Source organism: Grus americana, chromosome Z (assembly GCF_028858705.1).
Source record: "Grus americana isolate bGruAme1 chromosome Z, bGruAme1.mat, whole genome shotgun sequence".
Lineage (NCBI taxonomy): Eukaryota > Metazoa > Chordata > Aves > Gruiformes > Gruidae > Grus > Grus americana.
The window spans coordinates 24209635-24229487 of record NC_072891.1 but is presented as its reverse complement, the minus strand read 5'-3'; the positions used below and the strand labels follow the sequence as shown (position 1 = coordinate 24229487).

General features: G+C 35.6%; 1 protein-coding gene across 3 annotated transcripts in view; it reads left to right on the top strand.

The window, feature by feature from the left end:
• ADAMTS6 (ADAM metallopeptidase with thrombospondin type 1 motif 6) overlaps positions 1-19853 on the top strand; it is a 156781-nt gene that overhangs the window by 110635 nt on the left and 26293 nt on the right. For all 3 annotated transcript variants that reach the window (XM_054810072.1, XM_054810074.1, XM_054810071.1), the window contains 6 exons: positions 2551-2653; positions 3799-3932; positions 5867-5990; positions 7247-7327; positions 12090-12253; positions 13976-14114. In XM_054810072.1, the coding sequence (XP_054666047.1) occupies positions 2551-2653; positions 3799-3932; positions 5867-5990; positions 7247-7327; positions 12090-12253; positions 13976-14114 (745 nt within the window). The remainder of the gene's footprint in view (positions 1-2550; positions 2654-3798; positions 3933-5866; positions 5991-7246; positions 7328-12089; positions 12254-13975; positions 14115-19853) is intronic.

Here is a 19853-nt window from a genome sequence, read left to right as displayed (position 1 = left end):
GGTTTCAGGCTATCATTTGATAACTGCAGTCTTCAGGAGGACTGCTTGAAAACTTTACTGAATCCACCTGAAAGCTGGGTTCCAACTAATGATTTGGACAAAGAGTAAGATCCTGAGATGAGGGCTAGCACTTGTCAGTATTCACTGAGAGGACTTAGCTATTAAAATTTACATTTATTTTATTGTGAAGGTCAGCAAATGTGTCCGTGGTTTGATGGATTTGTATTTTTAGAGCCAAAGACACCAGGTTATGTGAAACCTTTGATATCATTAGTATATTAGTTTGTGAAATTAATTTAACAGTACTTGCAGTATAGGAAACCAGGATTTAATGTGGCGAACTACCAAAACCGGATGAAGTATCAAGAAAGCATGAACATTGTATGAGTGGCTTTGCTCCAACAGTTCCTTTAGCTGCTCCCAGGTATTCCCAGCCTTGTCTGCTGTTCTTGTCAGCAGGGAGATTGCAGACTATACATACTTGTGTATAGCTGGTTTTCTGTCAGGCTTCTAGAGCTGTGTTCAAGAAGAAAAGAGGATACAAACAGTGATTTTAGCAGTTTAAATTGTCGCAAAATCTGAATTGATATTTAATACGGTAAAAGGAAGACTTTGCTTTGCTTACAGGGGGACCTCTGGACATCATCTTGTACAGTCCCTTTTGCTCAAACCTCAAACAGGTTGCCCAGAACCATGTTCAGATGGCTCTTGAGTATCTCCGAGGAGGGAGATTCCACCACCTCTGTGGGCAACCTGTACAAGTGCTTGGTCACCCTCACAGTACATCTCAAAGATCAGATTGCGAGAATTTTTTTAAGAGTATAAATATAGAAGACTTGATCCTTGTTTACTAATCTTCGTATTTTATTGTTTTGTCCTAGTATAACTATTTAGAAAGAGGATTTCATCAGGGGATGTGATTTAATTAACTTGTAAGGCAAACTTGGTGCACTTAAAATACCACCCATGTAACATGTAAATTAGTAGCTAAGCAAGTGGGACTGAAGAATAGGGTGTAGTGACCAGTATCAGAGAGATTCAGACTCAAGGTTTGAGGTGGGTCAAGACTGATCCTTCTACTGCTTGGAGAATATGATGCAGAAAGGCAAATTTAATTTGTGTTACTATTAAAAAAATTTTTAAAAGTTCTCATTATTTTATTTATATAGTTATTTTTTTATTGTCACTTTTGTCATCTGAAGGATTATTGAATTAAAGTAGTTACAGTACTTTTTTTCCCCAGTAAATACATTATATTCAAAAATGTATTTTTATTAGAAGGAGATAATAGAGTGATTTGCAGAGAAAATTTAAAATTTAAATACTGTCTAATGTCCACTGTTTTAATTTATATTTCAACAGCTTCAAAACTGGAGAAAAAATTTCTGAATCATATTGCAATGGGTTGGCTGTTATAAGAGCTTGATTAATGTGTACTAAGAATCATAATTATTATGTTAATATTTGCATTGTGCAGTAATTTTTTATCATCTGTGTTTATAGAGACCCTTTCACTTGAATGCATTTCAGATTCCTGAACAGTCCTAACTGGCCTAGATACATAGGAACACAAGTAAAACTGCCATGAAATGAACTCTTCTGTTGCTCATAAAATAGTAATATTTATTAACACCTCTGATTTCTGTCAAACAAATTCTTTTCTCTTTCAGTCTAAAAGTGATTTTAATCTGTATTTCAAATACTTTGTCTGATGAAGCTTGCAATTTCAGCAGGTACTTAAACATTGATAACAATGTTTAATGTGCTATCTAAATTCTGGGTGTATTAAAGTTAGTTGTCATTATTATTTTGAACCTGCTGATGAAAAATGTGAGAAACAGCAAAGAATTCTGTTTCTCCTATAATTCTTTCCAAGGTGAATTTCACTTACATCTAATGTATTCCAAATAAAAAAAGATGCTTTACAGTTTTGTAATTGCTAATGCAAAGTCATGAAAATTCAAATGAAAGCAGTTTTTATTTCTTCACACTTGGAGACTGGTAAAATCAGAGCCCAACATGATACCTATTTTCATTCACAGCCTTAACACAATGTTTTTGGCAAGGCTGTAAGTAAACAGAGTTGATACAGCTCTCTGGAAAGTGTTTTATTTTTTTTTCTGGATGTCTTAATAACATGTCTCAGTACAGCTGCTAGGTACAGTATAACTGAGCCTACAGCTCTTACCAAAGTGATTTTAATTTTTTCACCTGTTTTTAATGTGTGTTTATAAGGAGGTAGCTGATGGATTGATTATGAAGCATAGTTTGATGAGATTCTGAGTGTCCAGTTTTATGGAAAATGTTATGTAACACTTACCTTTGTTTAAATTACTTCAGTTACTTCATGCCAGCCTAAGATTGCAAAATAGACACTTTACACACCTGCAAAGCAATAAAGCAAGTTTCAGGATCAGAGATACAAGATAAAGCAGGGAACCACCTCCTAGTGTCTTGCATGATTATGTTTGCAATACAAGCGTATAAGCATTTCTTTTTGTGTTGATACTTGGAATAAATTAACCTTTTTTTTTTACTTTATTATTTTAGCCATGTCCTTCAGGGGCCCGTGATTTTCGAGAAAAGCAATGTGCAGATTTTGACAATATGCCTTTCCGGGGAAAGTACTATAACTGGAAACCCTACACTGGAGGTAATGGTTAGCTTTGCAAAAATGTTATCGTATGTGAAGTCTTCAAAATGATATAAATGTTATATAGAGAGTAATGCTTGTAAATAGAATGTTGTGATTAAAGTATAACAAGCTAAGCTTGCTAAGCTTGTACTTCAGTCAATTGCTGAAAACACTGCAGAAGATCCATCTCTGTTCTGGCAGAGTTTTGTTTAACTGTGAAGGGGAATGACCATCATTGTAGGGACTCCACTTGAAAAACGTGGAGTCCTTCTGCACCTGCAGTTGCAACAGAATTAGAGATTCCACAGGTGGTCTGTAAGTGACTTTCATTCTACAATGATGAGTTCGGTATAAAAAAACCTCACAATAAGTTTTCCTTTTTTAAAGTCAGAATTTTAGGAAAAGGAGAAGGAAGTAAAAGCATTTATGAGAGTCTCTAAAGACTACTGCAATAATTGAATTATAAATAATTGCACTGTGCAATAAGAGGGTATTTTGCAACGTGGAAAAGGGTTGTAATTTCTTTTTCTCTTTGAGACAGTTTAATCAAGTTTAGTTATTTTTCTGTTGTCATTTGTAGGTTGCTCTTTTATTATTTTGGATTTTTTTCCTGTTCTAAACCCTGAGTGAATAAGTCTATGTTCCCCATTGTGTTCTTGTATTTTATTGACTCTAATGGTTTTACTCTTAGTTTTCTAGATTAAAAGCCTAAACAAGGTCATTGCAGTCGTGTGGTCTGAGCTGAGTGTAATTCAATAGGACTAAATTCCTAATTGAAATACTCTGATCTTGGTTTTAAAATTTACCTTGATTACTTCTAGCACTGCATTATTTTGTTATTCTTGTTTTTCAAATGGTGAAGTGGTATCCTTATTGTTTTAAATTGTTCAGTAATCATTAGGGTTGTATTAACATAATGGCATCATTATGGAGCAAGCCAACCTTGCCACGTCTTACTATACGAAATAATTTTTTTTGCAAGAAAGAAGAGTCAAGTAGAGAAATCAATAAAAGGAAGTTAAATAAAGTGTATACATTATATGTGTCAGATATGAGATAAGATTATAAAATTTCAGATATGTTTATGCATATATATTTCTAACTAATTGTTAACTTTTCAAGATTTCTGTTGTGGTTTTTTTCCATTCATTTTTGTTTTCCAGGTGGGGTTAAACCATGTGCATTAAACTGCTTGGCTGAAGGTTATAATTTTTACACTGAACGTGCTCCTGCAGTAATAGATGGGACTCAGTGCAATGCTGATTCACTGGATATCTGTATCAATGGAGAATGCAAGGTTACAAATGTTTTATATAGTACTTAACGGCTTACTTTGTTGTGTCTGCTATCTCCTACATTTAATTACGGTACTTCTTTGTTACTTACATGAAACAGGAGTGCTGACAGGTCAAGTTGTTAATGAAAGAGTAAGATTGAGACAAAAAGGTAAAAAAGTAAGAAGAATCATTTGAATTTCAATAGCTTCTCACAGACAATCATAGAATCCTTCATTTGTCTTCTTTTTTCTTGTTTTATGGCTTCTGTTGAAGAACTGGTGGAAAGGGCAACAGGAGATGGACAGATTCCTTGCACTGTTCCAAGGCCTGTTCCATCACTCCACTTAGAACACCACTCTGGCTGAAAAACAGTAAATGTGAACATATTAATCTGTTTCTAACTAGTTCATCCTGTTGCAAACAATTCTGATGTTAATGCAATTGAAACAGAAAGTTGTCACTATTGCTCTGTAGTTCTAGGAGAAAGTGTATACTGATGCAAATATTTGCCGTTTACTAAAAATCTGATTATCTTGTAAAGTTCCTATAGCACCACTTTATATCAATTTGAATAGAGTTGGAGGGCTGTGCCATATTTTTGGTTATATACATCCCACTTCTCCCTCAGTTTAGCAGAGTAATTACGTACTTAAGTCTAGTCATCTGAACAGTGCTGGTGACTTTAAAAATTATTTGATTTCACTGAAACCACTAACATAACTAAAGCTTAACCTGATGCTTAAGTTCTTTGCTAAATGACGGCTGAAGATGTATGTTTATTGAATAACGTGATAAGATCAAAAGTGTTTGCCATGTATTAGTAAATAAATAAAAAAAAAGCACGAGAAATACCTGTGTAATTCTGGTGTACTTTATACATAAGAAGATTTCAGTAGTTTTGAGAAATCTTTTAAAACTAATGATCGGACTAAATCTCAAGTTTAGAATGAGCTATGTCATAAAGTTGGGCCTCTGTTGTCTTGGTGAATCAGACATTAGAAATGTAATGTTTAGAATAATACTATTTTGTCAATTATTTAAAGTATTTTAACTTCTCTTATGACCTGTGTTTTACCTGTTTACAAGATGGTAGATAATATTGCTAGACAGTAAACAAAGTTATGTAGCTGTCTCCTTTTTTGTATAAAACCTAGAAAGAATTGGCAAGGTGCAACGTTCATTCTTTTTATGTCCTACTTGTTCATTCTTTTTTTTTTTTTTTAAGGATCCAGCTGTCTATTTTCATTAGCTTTGTAATAGGATTGAATCAATAAGTTAGAGGGAGTTAATCATTGTTAACTGTACATATATTTCTCAAGTAGATAATCAGAAATGTAATGTACTTCTTATAGGTAGACACCTCTTTTTTCCAAAGGCTTTTGAACCCTATCTAATACAGTGTGTAATTCAGCCTTTCACTAAGTTTCATTCTACATTCATTCTTACAGTAAGAAGTACAGAAGTAATTTACACTTTACATTCACACTTATGAAAATAATTTCAAATTTTGCCTGGAGGATGTGGAAATATGGTCTATGAATCTGTAAATGCCTTTGGGAACAATAATGCTATTTATGCTACATAAATGTTTAAGGAACACAAAGCAAATGTTTACCTTAACAAAGCAATGTAGATGGAACACAGCTGTTGTAATAGTAAATAAAAACATCACTAAACATTTATTGATAACTGTAATAATTACATTGTTTGTAAAATGCTGTAAGATCCCTTCCTGAAAGTCACAGTAGAAATATAAAGTACTTTTTAATCAAGATTTGCTAATAACCCAAAATGTGGATTTGGTAAGTGAAAAGCCATGGTAACAGCTGTCAAAACCAGAGTAGATAAAAAGAATTGCATATATCAAACTTGAGAGAAACACTTCAAAAAACCTATGAAGATAGTGGTGCAAGACCATCATCCTGTTAAAATATTTGTTCTTATCTGTTCTCAGCATGTAGGTTGTGATAATATTTTGGGGTCTGATGCTAAGGAAGATAGATGCCGTGTTTGTGGAGGAGATGGGAGTACATGTGAAGCCATTGAAGGTTTCTTCAATGATTCATTGCCCAGAGGAGGTATGCGCATATATGTCCATCCTGTTGCACAATGCATTTAGATCACTTTAGCAAATAACAGTGCTGCATTGATTTCCAGCATGGCATTGTTGCTGGTCATTTGACTCCTTTTGCCTTGTTGTTTCCTTTTTCTGTATTAGTTTGGATTTATATCAAATACAATAATATGTTTCATTACTGAATACTTAGTTCTCATGGTCTTTAATGCACTTAAAAAGAAGTGGGTGGGGTTTTTTATTATATAGTTATGGTGGCATAGTAAGAGTAATTTTGTGTATGATTTTAATATGTATGTTAAAATCTGTTATTTCATGTATTTAGTCATACATGAAATTTTAGACTAGAAACAATCCAGAAATGTCTCTTAAGTTTATCTTATAAGAACTCAGGAAATGTATATGGGCAATTAGTTTAAAACTTAGTTCAAAGAAGACAATATTAGTGTTGCAGTCTTACTGTTAATCAGTTTTGGGCTCCTGAATACAGGGAAAGGATTGATGTACTGGAGTCAGTTCAGTTCAGTGAGGGACCACTAAGATAATTGGGGTCTGGAGTGCTTGCCCCTCTGTGAGGAGAGCCAGAGAAAACTGGGCTTATTTAGCCTGGAGGAGAGGAGGTTTGTGGGGACCTAGTATCAGCCTTCCTATGAGGAGGTTATGGAGAAGACAGAGCCAGGCTCTTCACAGTGGTGGATACATGGTGGGAGAAGAGGCAGTGGCTATAAATTGAAACAAGATGGGTGCTGACTGAATGGAAGGAAAACCTTTTTCCCCAGGAGGACAGTCAAGCAGCAGATCAGCTTGCCCAGAAAGGTTGTACCTTTTCCATTTCTGGAGTTTTTCATGACCCAGCAGGATAAAGCACTGAGTAACTTGGTCTGATCTCCTAGCTGATCCTGCATGTAGCACGAAGTTGGACTAAACTGAGTGTCTGAGGTCCTCTCCAACCTGAATTATCCTGTGATCCTAAGGTCATTTTATCCGTTAATTACTTGTGATACACTGTTGGAAAGACTTTGTTAGCATTTCAGAAAAGGAATTCCTGACTACATGGAAAGTTCTTGCTATCACGTTCAAATTTTTTTTATGAAATTTAAAGAGTTTTCCTTTATATCGCATGAAGGAAAATGCTCGAGTACATTTGAGTCCCATATCTCATACTAATTTTTAGTAGTACATAATTTTTTAATGATTAGTTTCATAACTAATACTGATTAACTTAAACAACAACAAATAAAATTTACCTTTGTTTTATAGGCTATATGGAAGTGATTCAAATTCCAAGAGGTTCTGTGCACATTGAAATAAGAGAAGTGGCAATGTCAAAGAACTACATTGGTAAGAACATGGTTTAAATGGCAGACTGTTAAAAAGTCAGAGTTCATGTTGTGATTTGAAGATACATCTTCTGGAGTGGCCAAACCATACACATAGTAGAAGCAGCAGAGGGAATTGTTAGCTGTTAATACTAGGTTGTGATCAGACAGTTGGAGTAGTTGGTTAGGATGTATTCTCTTGAATGGAGCTAATGAAATACATCATATAATTCCTCCTTGTCCAGTCAGTGCAAAATCAGGTCAACTTCACAATGGTTACAGTGTCAGACTTGAGCTGAAGTGGATGAGGAACACTCAGATGGTATACTGTCCCATTCTGAGGTAGTGTCTTCCATCTGGGAAGTCTCTGATCTTGGGGAATTATACTCTTTTAAAACACAATTTTATTCTTGGAATGATTATTCATCAACAGCCATAGTTACATAAATGCTAACAATACTGTCTCCTTATCTTAAAGCAAGTTAATGTATTAATTCCACAGTGTTTCTGTGTTGCTGTCTTGTAGGGACTAGATGCCATCCCTGTTTTATAGAAAAGTAAAATGAGGTGCAGAAAAACTAGGTGCTTAATTGAGATCATTGAGGAAGCCTGTTGTAAAGCACAGAATTAAATTCAAATTCCCAGATTATTTTTTCTTTCTTTAAAGTCTGAGTTAAATTTACTTTCTGATTTGTTTTTTTTTTTAATACTGATATGTACAAATCTGGCTTCATTGAACTCAAGAAAACATGCATTTCTGAAAGCGTCTGTACCCTGATTTGCATAGCAGTCATTTCACAGTAGTGCAAGAACACTCATTTCTTAGTCAAAAATAGATCAGAGAGCTGATCAGTTGTACAGCAAACTAACAGATTAACACAACTAAAAGCTATTGCCTGTTTAGGCTGAACAGCAGCTGACGAGGATAGTTTTGTCAATCTGTACTCCATGTATTTGATATATATAACACTGACATGTTGGAAAGGATTATGATGCCTGTAAGTATGAGTTAGAAGGGTAATTATCTTCCTAGGTACATTAAATCCTTAATTGATTATGTTGATAATAATGGTACCTTTTACTGTTGGATGCCTACTTTTCTTTCTGCCTGTCCGCACCCTTCTGTAATTCAGCAGATAATCAATCTCCCTCCGTTCTGCAGGAATAGTAACACCACTACTCCAGCAGTAGAGTGCTTATTATTCTTTCAGCATCACACTCCCCATGGCCTCTCCCCCATGTCAAAATATGCTGCGGGTGAGGTTGCTCATATATCCTACAGTGACAATTCAAACAGAGGTGGTGGGAGACAGGCATACAATGCATCCTATCATGGTCATTTTCTGCTAAGAACTATTCCATGGGCAGCTGAAAACTAGAACAAAGAAGATAAGTCTTAGCTACGACAATTAAGTTTGTTATTCCCCTGTTTTATAAGGAGAGGAAAGTGATCTGGAAACGCATTTAGATTGGCACCATCAAATGAATGAAAAATATAAAGGTTTTGGCTTAAATAAAAAAATACAGGCAACTTCATTGGTATTTAATTTGGCCATAGATCTAAAAAAGTAAAGTGGTACATAAACACTTTTTTTATGTGCTTGTCACAATTTCAAGGGGTTTCCTGAGTTTCAGACTCTCTCCTCTCTACCTTGCTTCATGCCACAGAAGCCCTGACTACACAAATGGGGGATTCCTCTCCTTCACTAGTTTCCTGTGTTTCCAACTTTCAAAGGTGCCATTAATCCTAATGAAAGATAATCATACTAAGTTGCAGGGGCCATTTCATTTTGCGATGGAATGTTTTGTTCTGTAAGTGTGAACCAGATCACTGTTTCAGGATCACCAATTTCTATGGAAAGGAAGGCTTCTAATTTGTTTGCTACCTTAAAAGAACTATACGAGCACAATAGTAGTTAAAAATGAGTTTATGATGTTAAAATAAATACCTCAAGGGTTTTGTTTTATGGCTATTTCTTTAGTGGCAGTATCAACTTCACAGCTCTTTTCCTGTCTTGATGGAGTTCTCTCTGTTGTTCCAGGACAGCTGTTTGTGTGGCCACACCATGACCCAGATTAGAGAACTGATTCAGCTGAAAATAACCATTCACACATAATACTATATTTTGTTTTATGTGCACTGCTGCCAAATATGTGACCACAGTCTAAGAAATCAATTTATCCATTTGGAAGTATACAAAAAAGGAAAAAAATAAACCCCTTTTTCTCTGTAGCTGTCACACTGGCTTCAGAGTTTCTTCTTTGTTCATTTCAGTTAGATGGCTTTCAAACTAACTTGCAACAAACATCCCATCATTCCTTAAACTAAGATCCAGTTATTTTGCAAGCCATGGCCTTAAATTTAGGCTGCAGTTAGTCATTTGCCAGTTCAGTGGCTCACTCAGCACCTGTCTTTCCTCCCCCTGACTTTGGCTGATCATTTCTGCACCAGTATCACTCCTAGTGTTATGACAGCAAAAGCACGTTTCTGCAGCTGCATAAATAAATCAGTATTTTAAACTAATCTGTCCAACAATAACCCAGCAACAACAAAATTGCCTGTTTTCAGAGCTGCTGAAAAAATGTGTGTTTAGTAATGCTGTTATCTTCCTTTAAACAGCTTGATCGAGGGTGACATCTTCTCTTATATTCCCCTTATGCAACAGGGTGTTGTGTGCTAATTTTCTGTGGGCTTCCTGCATTCTCAAATTTTCATAAATTTATTATTAGGATATTAACTTACTCTTTCTGTCTCATATGCTAATAGCATTATGCCACTGTGTCATCATTGTCATGTAATTATATTATTGGAATGCTGTTCACAACTGTGTGGCCTTCACCTATGCATAACAACTGACATTAGGTAAATCTATTTACAGAATGCAAATGCATTTTTCTTTGACAGTCAGGTAGAAAATGAACTGCTTTGCTTCTGCATATACATTAGTTTAAGTGTAAATAGCATACATTCAATTGATAGCATATAATTTCAGAATTATTCATTACATAAACATGTATGAGAACATTTGTTCTCATGTTCTCATTTATAGGTCTCATTTGTTGTTGTTCATATGTCTCAATATAAATACAGAATTCACTTCATTATTTGCTCTTGATAATTACTAGACACACTGACAAGAAAATGTTTGAAATTGAGTGGCACAGTAAGAAAGACTTTAATATGTCTCAGTAGTATTAGGGGACTCTTCAACCTTTTTTTAATTAAGCTATATTTTGTAAAAGCAGGATGGATAGAAATTTTGGCTATGTGGAAATCAGACCACTGATAAAACAAAATACTGATGTTCAACTGTAAAGTAGCTATTTCATATACCTGCGTAAAATAAATAGTGAAGTACTGTCCTTTCTTTTAGTACAGTACTGCTTGCAGTTTGTCTTGCTATCTTATACGCACTTTTTTTTACCATCTGCTTCTTGTACTTCAAAACCTATATAACAATAAGGAGTCTGAATTACTTTGAGAATTCCAGATAAGTGAATGTGTCAGAGCTAGTTTCTTTACTCAAAGCCATGAGTGTTTCCAAGGTAAATCCAAGGAAGTCAACAAAATAAGATCTATGCTATGGAAAGACATGCCTTTTCAGACCTTATGATGCTGATGGAAATGATTACTAATCCCTGCTGAATATGGCTGTCACCAACAGAACATGACTGCCTCTCCAAGTATCTCCTGCTCTCTGAGCGGTTTTAGGAAATTTGAGCGCCATTGAGACATTTTCCCTAACTGTTTAAGGTAAACCATCTGTCCACACAGATGTAGTTGAAAATAAAATTTGATTGTAAATTGTATTATTCCTTATGATTGTGATGTGAATTTGTTCCCTATCTAGTAAAGTCAGTTATTTGTCTCAACAAAAAATGACATGGCTGTTTGATCATGTATTTCTATAGTTTTGCCTTTAATAGCAGGTTTTATTTAAAGTAAATATGAATGCTGAATAACTTGGTAATCTTCATCTTAAGTCAAGAAGTCAATATCTAATTAATAGAATATTCACCTTAAGATACAAAGTCAGTTTCGCATTTAGAAACTTAATCTAAAATTATTGATAAAATATCAAATATAAATCCCTCAATAAGATGTGCTTGTCCAGCCTAATTGATTGGTTAGCTAAGAAATTTATGTTTTATCTACAGGACTTTTATGGATAAGGTTGTAAATTAGGAATAATAAATATCTTATTAGTTTAAGTAGTTAGTATTTGGGTTTGTAGTAGAAATAGCTTGAATTTATGCTTTAAGAAGAAAAAAACCAACAGACGGTGGACAAAGGCAACAAAGCAAGAGCTGATTGGCACCATACATCAGACTCAATGTTCCTTTTCTTTTTTTCCTCCGCACATTATCTGAGATACCTATCCCATGCCCCAACTTCTTAATCTTAATTAGATTGATAATTGATTATACATTTGAGACCTACATATATCTTATGTAGAACAGCATACATTGCACATGGGCTGGGTTTCAAAGTTGAAGATATATTGCAAGTCGCATGAGGCGTTCTGTTTTGTTCCATATAGCATCCACATGTTGAAATCTGCAAAGTATACCTGCACATTGATGATTATTGCAGAGGCAATATTGTCAAACTGCATGAGAGATATTTTGACCAGGGCTAAAGAAAAGTCTTTATATTGCTTGAAAAAATAGTGATATTGAGCTGAAGCTCACATATTTCTAACAGATTAGTAGATTAATTTGCAATGGCTTCTCCATTATAAATGCTGCTTCCAATTTTTAGGTGGCTTGTATTTTTTTTTAAGCTTTAAAATCTGAAGAGGATGACTACTATATTAATGGTGCCTGGACTATTGACTGGCCAAGAAAGTTTGATGTTGCTGGAACAGCTTTCCATTACAAGAGGCCAACAGATGAACCTGAGTCATTGGAAGCACTAGGCCCTACTTCAGAAAATCTCATAGTCATGGTAAAGTCATAATTAATATATTTCTGAAATTTGAAATATGTATTTGTGTCCTGAGAAAAGACGAGGTCATGAATGAAATCAAAACAGATTGTATTTTAAAAGAGCGTACACCTGGCCTAGCTGGGACTTTGCATTTGTGTTTTAACACAGCTTTCTTACCTTTCAAAACTGACTAGGAAACATTGTGATGAAACAGGGATAAAGTCAGAAGAGCCCCAGGAAATCTCACATAAAAAGTCTCATGTCTGTTAAATGTGGTTCAGACTAATATTAGACAAAGTTGTAAACGGGGTGTATATTGTGTATCCACATGCTGCTGATACATGGAAGTGTTGAGATACAGCATGACAGCTTCTGGCAGTTCTGTAGATGTCAGTGGTTTTAAGCCTGGCCTGAGTGTGAATTATACTCTTACCACAGCAAGAGTATCATGATTTCACCTGTGTTAAAGTATGTTGCTGTGACATACATTGCTTTGAACAAATTGTACAAAATATGAGAATGTAACAGAAGATGTGACCATGATCCTGATACCCTGTCTCTGACAGCAGGCAATAGTGAGCCTACTGTTGCACTGCTGTGTTGAGGGCGAGTATAAGAACAAGATGATACTTGCCCAGTACGTTCTGTCAGCTGCCAGATTTGCAATTCAGGGGTTGCTTGAGCCAGATGGGACATTTTTGTGTATAGAATGATTGTGGCCTGGATATTCATGTTTTAGGCAGCATTTTCAAACACCTGAATCCTATTTTTTCTGCTGTAGATGTGGATAAGCTAGAGAATCCATATAGAATTAATTCCGCAACAATTATAGTGCCTTTTCTCACTGAGTCAGTGTCACTGACTTTCTTACTGAAAGTTCTCTGCTTTTTCGTCCAATGGAGATAGACAGATACACCTCTGCAAAATATCACAGAAGGCAGAAGTAGCTCCAACGTGTGTCAGATTGCTGCATCTAGCATGATGTATATTATTAGCAACAGAAAGAAAAAGCTTAATAGAGAGTCAAAGGCTAGTGTTGGACAGATGGCATGTGGAAGTGCAGTTCAACAGCGAGGGTAGACAAAAACTCATGGTGATTGTTGCACTTCCGTCTATATCATCTGCAGTGATATGGCTGCAGCAAGAGTTTTGATACTCCTTTAAAGGAATCACAGGTGTGATTTTACCTAGCTTGTGCTGTTGGCTATTGTATTAGGGGAAACAATGACCTCAGCAACACTGTGTTGCTGTTACTATTATTACTATTATTATAGTCACTAGAAGTGCAAACAAGGGCAGAGCTAGGTTCATAGCTGCTATCTGGGTAGCTCCTCACAAGATTTCAATGAGGACTGCTGCATGTTTGCACAGTGATGTCCTTAACCAACTTTGACCTCACATAATTATTCAGCTGTGAAGTTAATTTCCATTAAGACATTAATTTTATGAAAACTGACTTTTTAGAACAATTATGTCAAGAATAAATAACTAACAGAAGTTATAAAGTTGTGTTAAGGGCGAAAAAAAAGACAAAACTCACCTTAGACAATAATACTTTTCTTTTGTATATATTTTAAAAGTTAGTCCAGGTTCTTTTGGGGATACCTAAAAGAACTACTATGGCTTCCTTTATTGCTTTTTTTCACTTCCACAGACATAACACATACCTAGATTAAATGTCACTGTAGTTGCCCTCTGCTTGCCTGTTTTAATGGTATAACCAGTTGTTTTCAACTACAGATTCTGCTACAGGAACAAAATTTGGGTATAAGGTATAAATTCAATGTTCCCATCTCTCGCACTGGCAGTGGAGACAATGAAGTTGGCTTTGCATGGAATCATCTGCCTTGGTCAGAATGTTCTGCCACTTGTGCTGGAGGTAAGACACCAGGCAGTCAAGCCACAGGTTAAACCAAATTGCAAGATATACTTTACTACAGAATTATCTAGGTAACTAATTGAAAACTTTTCTTTCAGACATGTCTCAAACCTTAATTTAGAGAAAGAACATTTATTTTATGACAACAGATTTTGTTGTTTTCAAGTACATTTAATATGTTCGGATGTTTTTGTTAAATACAGTGTATGTTGGCACAGTGTGCCTCTCTCTGCTGGTGCTTCTTCTGAGATTCTCTTGAAGCTGGTATGTTTGCTTTTAACAGGAACTTTCTTGATAAAGGGCATCAGAAGTTTTAAGTAAGGAGATTAAAAACCAGAAGGTAAATAAGGCAACTGTAAATAAAGGGATGTGTCTTTGTAGGTACGCTTCACATGATCCTAGTCAGCCCTCCTATCCTCCAGCCACCAAAGTTTAGGATGCATACTGGCAGCTCCTCTGTAGTGGATAATAACAACTAGATTATACTTCCCAGCCCGTAGTAGTATCTGGGAATTGTTACCCTTTGGCAGCTATGGGGGATTTGTAGGTAGTCCCATATGATTCATCATGGGTGCCTTTTGCCCACAATTTACTATATTCCTAATCCTCCCTCTAGTGGCCACCAATGCAATTCTTTACTTCTGACTGGGAGAGCAGGACAGTTGGCTTCCTTCAAAGCCAACACCGTTGCTGCTGTAAGGACTGGTGAGTAGAAGTGCTGTGTGAACAGTATCGCTCGTCTCTCTGGAGACTGAAATCATCTCCCCAAGATACCTCAGTTTCAGAAGATATGGGAGAGTGCTTTAAATCCACCTCAGAATTTCACTTTTCTTCTGCACTGTGCGCTGCCTGTCGCAAGAGGAAGATACCATATTTTTTTTAAAGAACCTTTGGACCAAATGTTTGTCCTTTTTTTTTCTGGCTACTGGAGGTTTTCATCTTTAGAACCATCTTGACTCATCTTTCTGCTGGAACCTGCTGTTAGTAGTCATTTGCTCTTTAAATACAGCTGTTTGCTTAGCCGTATGTAATACACAAAGGACAGCACAAATTCTCTTCTGTGCCACTGAATAGAGGATGTCTTGAAATAAAATAGAGGAAGGTGCCAACTTTCTCCAATATTTTTATTTGTTGGATTCCTGAGTGACAGTTTGCTTTTTTAACTACTGTTTTAGTAATGGTGAGTCTGGTAGGAAAAGAAACGTTTTAAAGAAGAAATATAAAGAGGGGAAGTGCCTAGCTTATAGCAAAAATCAGTTCCAAGTATCAGCACCTTAGGAGTACTGCCAAATCCTGTTTTTATGATGGCAATGAGTTTATGATCTTTTTGAAGTCATGGGAAAACTCCCTTTGATTTAGGTAGAGACAAGATTTTAGCCATGGCTCTTTTGTAGTGCAGGTCATGGTCATTTCACAGACTTGACAATATACAATAGAAAAAATAATTGGCTCTGAAGGAGTAGGCACTTGTCTAGATTAAAACATTTTGGCTTAATTAATTAACTTTTAAGGGAAGATTTGTGAATCTCCGAAAACTGCATACTTTTATTCATTTGAAACGGTTTTTTTTGGGGGGGGGGGCGGGGGAGATTTCTTTGGTAGCTTATGGTGGCTAAACCAGGCACTTTTCTGTACTTTCAGCTTAGTATGAGGATATACTATGGTCACTTATTTTCATTGAGCTCTGTGCTTAGGGAATAAATATTTCACTGTAGCCATAATTCATGTTAAAAACTCTATCTGCTTTCTCCATATGAGTACCTGCTATTACCCCCAGTTTATGAAACACCTTTCACCATATGCCAAAAGAAGACACAATTCTAAAAACGAGCTGAGTCAGGGAAAAAGAAAAGGGAGACAAAGGTTGTAGAGACAGAGACTGTAATTGGAAAAGTTGGCTAATATAAGTATGAAGTGTTGAGAAAACTTAGAAATGAAACCACTGCATGGCTTTGTTTCTTTCTGGAGGATTCATTATGAAGTCCATTATTGAAGTTCTATTTACTTGAACTCTGTCTTTAGAAGAGACATTTTGCTCACCATCAAAGTATAGCAAAATATTAAACAGTTAAAGAATTTCTCACTGAAAGTAAAAAAAGGACAATAAGCATGTGTGAGGAATATTAGTATGGAAATTATTTTTTATTTATGTGGTTAAAAAAATTATATCGTGACTTTGGAACAGACTGAAGAAGTTGAAGGCATTAACATTTTCCTGCCTTTAATTGTAGTTGGTGTAGCTCACCTGTAGTGCATGGACTGATCAAGGTTTGATCATATGATATTCCATCATGATCTAGGAAAGCTCTAGAGGATGTAGAGCCAGATATATCTGCTCTAAGCATATATATCAAAGTATAGGCTTTATATAAAAGCTGTAGGCAAATCTGAATTCTAATTGACACATTTAACTTCTGCCCATCTGTGAACATGCCTGTATTTTAATGTTAGGCCTTTTTGTTTAGATGTATGTAACACTTAAAAAGCTGTCTTAAAAGAACATAAAATTTGCAAGTATTTAGAAGCCAGGAAATGTCAGAATTAAGAATGACTATGAAATCTTAAATTGTTTGCTGTAGTTGTGGCTGTTCTGTGAAATGGACCTGTTGAGCAGGGACCATTCTCTGAGACTGTGTCACAGGCTAGCTCATGTCCACTCCACCCTACTTAAGTCTAATTCTTTCTAAATCAGACTGACTGTATATGCATTACATACTATTTGACCAAGTCTGTGACTCTTAAAACATAGTTATTACTTGATGCTTTTTAATTCAAAGAATCTAAAAAATGAAAAGTGAGAACTGCATTACAGCCCACCAGAATGATGTTTTGTATTGTGAACATGTGTTGAATGTGATGAAGTGGAGCACAAAGGCTAGAGCAGCATTTTGGCAGTGCAAAGTTCAAATAGTTCTATAATATTGTATATTGCAGAAGTATCCAATCTTTGTGCAGTCTCTCCATAGTATTTTGAGAGCAATCCACTGCATTCAGCTAGTCCTAAGGGCTGCTTATAGGCCTTGTCTTGGAGAAGAATAACTAGAACAGTCAGGAGCCAAGAGCAAGCTAGGACCAATCTACGATCTTAAATTAGATGGTAATGTGCTGTCTTTTCCACTGGACTTCTATATTATGTTCATCTCTGCTGTACTGATGAGTCACATCTGAACAGTAAAAGCACTTTAACTTTTCACGCAGGACCTCTGTTCTAGGGCCTGTCTCAGTTTTGCAGACTACAAAGAGCACGGCAAATGGAATGGTAGGATGGAGGAGGAGGGTTTCCTGCTTATGACAGCTCAATGTGGTGCCAGAGCACTGGATTCCATTCTTCCCTCCCATATGTGCTTCTCATGTGATTGCTGACCAACTTAAAGCATACACTGCAGTTGTACTTGCTAATTGTTAGTTCATCATTATATGTGTACCTCTCTGGAATGTCTGACCTCTCCAGCATGCAATGAATTTCATTATTGCATGAAGTGTGTGTAAAGCAAAGTGGTCTGAAAACTCAGCCAGGCACCTGAAATCAATGGATTCTTCCCACAGTAAACATTATACCTCCTCTCCCCCTGTATTCATTCATAGAATGGTCCAGGAGATAAAATCTGTGAAACAAAGAGTTACATGTTTAGACTGCCACCAAAACGCAGAAGGAATTTAGTCATTCTGTCTTGAGAGATTGTAAACTGTGTAGTTAGTAGTGTCATTCATGTTAAAGGAGAAAAGAACAAAATGTTCTATAGTTTCTCTCCCAGTGAGCATCATGTTCTGTACAGTGAACCATGCAGAAATCAAGTCTTCAGAGTATGAGGTTTATTTTGGTATTTTTTTAAGTTTTTCTAAAAGTAGGTTCTTCAGATTTACCAGGTAGTTAGAAAGGCTTGCCTAGTAACAGACATAATTTTATTCTCCTGGATTCATGTACTCATATATAGGATGAGAATATAATTTCATTCATTTTTAATATCTCTTAGTGTCTGTTCTGAGGCTTGGAAATCCAGAATTGCAGCTTTTCTTTTTGGACACTAGAACTAGTATTTTCTATATTGAAAAAACTTTTCTTTAAAATACAAATTTATATTATCTGAGCTAGTTCTTTCTGGGAACATTACATAAAACTGAGCTACATGTATTCTCTGTATTAATTCCCTTTTTTCCTGAAAATTCACTGATAACTCTTCTACTCTGAGTCAAGACTTTTCAGAAGAAAAGTTTGTTAATATGTGATATAGCTGGTGGCAGGCTTGGACAAGACTACAGGAAAACAATGCCAGAGAATACCAGGAAGTACAGTGCACATTTATGTATACAGAGAAGAGTGGGAGGGGAGAGAACACAGGGAATTCAGAAGGGAGGGAGGGATGGATGGATGGATGGATGAACAATTCACTGGAATTCAGAAAAAATTGATGACAACAACAGATTTTCTTGAATTAAATGAGAAAGTCTGGAAAAGAACTAGAATGTGTAGAAATAGGAAATAAAACAATAAAATGAAGGCTGGAAAGAGAAGAAGGAAGTGCTAAAATAGGAAAGGGTGATATATAGCACATAGATATCACAGAACTGTAGTTTATTTACTCTTATGCCTGCTTTTCCTTACATGTTATCTTGTAGCTTTCCAAGGGCAAGTGTGTGATTTTGTCGAGATCCATAAGTATTCTTAATAAGGAATTGAACAGCTGGTGGTATTGTTTAAAAATTTTCAACAAAGGGAAAAAAAATACTTCTGTGTGTTTTTACTTTTGTATACATTAAAAATAAACTCCAATAAGTGTTTTAATTTCTTCCATGCTTAATAAATTCTAGCAGTAAATGGCAACAAATGACAGCATTTATTATCTGGAATTTCCAGGTATCCTAAGCATTGGGTTTTTATTTCATTCATTTTATTAGAGTTCATCTCCAGATGATTAAACTGTCTTAGATATTCATGTGGGGCTTTTTTAATGAAATAGTCAGTCTGTATACTCTCTTAAGTAAATCGGTTGCCAACCAGTTTTCTTTGCTGCTCATCACTCTTGTAGAGGGGTGCCTACTATGTTGTTCTTTCATGCCCTCAGATGAATTATGAAACTGTCTTAGACAAATAAAACATGCTTGTCCTCATCAAGGAAAATGTAAGTTTGGCTCTGTGATGAACATCTTGTGATCTGATGAGTGAGCTCAGAAAGTATGTCTGGGTTAACCAGCATGCACTAGTTTTAGTGATGCAGGATTCACTATGTATTGGTACTGGCATCTTTATAACTAACTGTTGCAATTGCAAACCACAATTTTTGGGACTGCTTTTAAAAATAGATATAGCATTTACATGCCTGCAATTTTAATTTAAGAATAAAATGTGCTCCATGTAATTTAAAATTTGGCTGCTGAAAGTCATGCAGACTACTTGTGAACTGAAATCTGCAAAACATCTCATTTCTCTGGAGATTACAGTCACTAAACCACTGGAGTTTTGTTTTCTATTAGAATTGCATTGACCAGTCATGAGGACATTTTATGTCTTTTATTATAAACTATAAATCTGTAGATTTGAAAACTGAGTGTTTCTGTCTAACTGCTTGTAATTATTCCCCCAAGATTTTAAATGAACTTGTTTAGCTGTGCTTTTTAGATTATTTTAAGAGAGACCATATACTTAGGGAAGAGTTGATAATTTAAAAAGATTTTTTTCAAGGCCCACAGGGCTTAACCAAGTTGTAGCTGTTATCTGGGTAAAAACTGCGCTTCTAGATT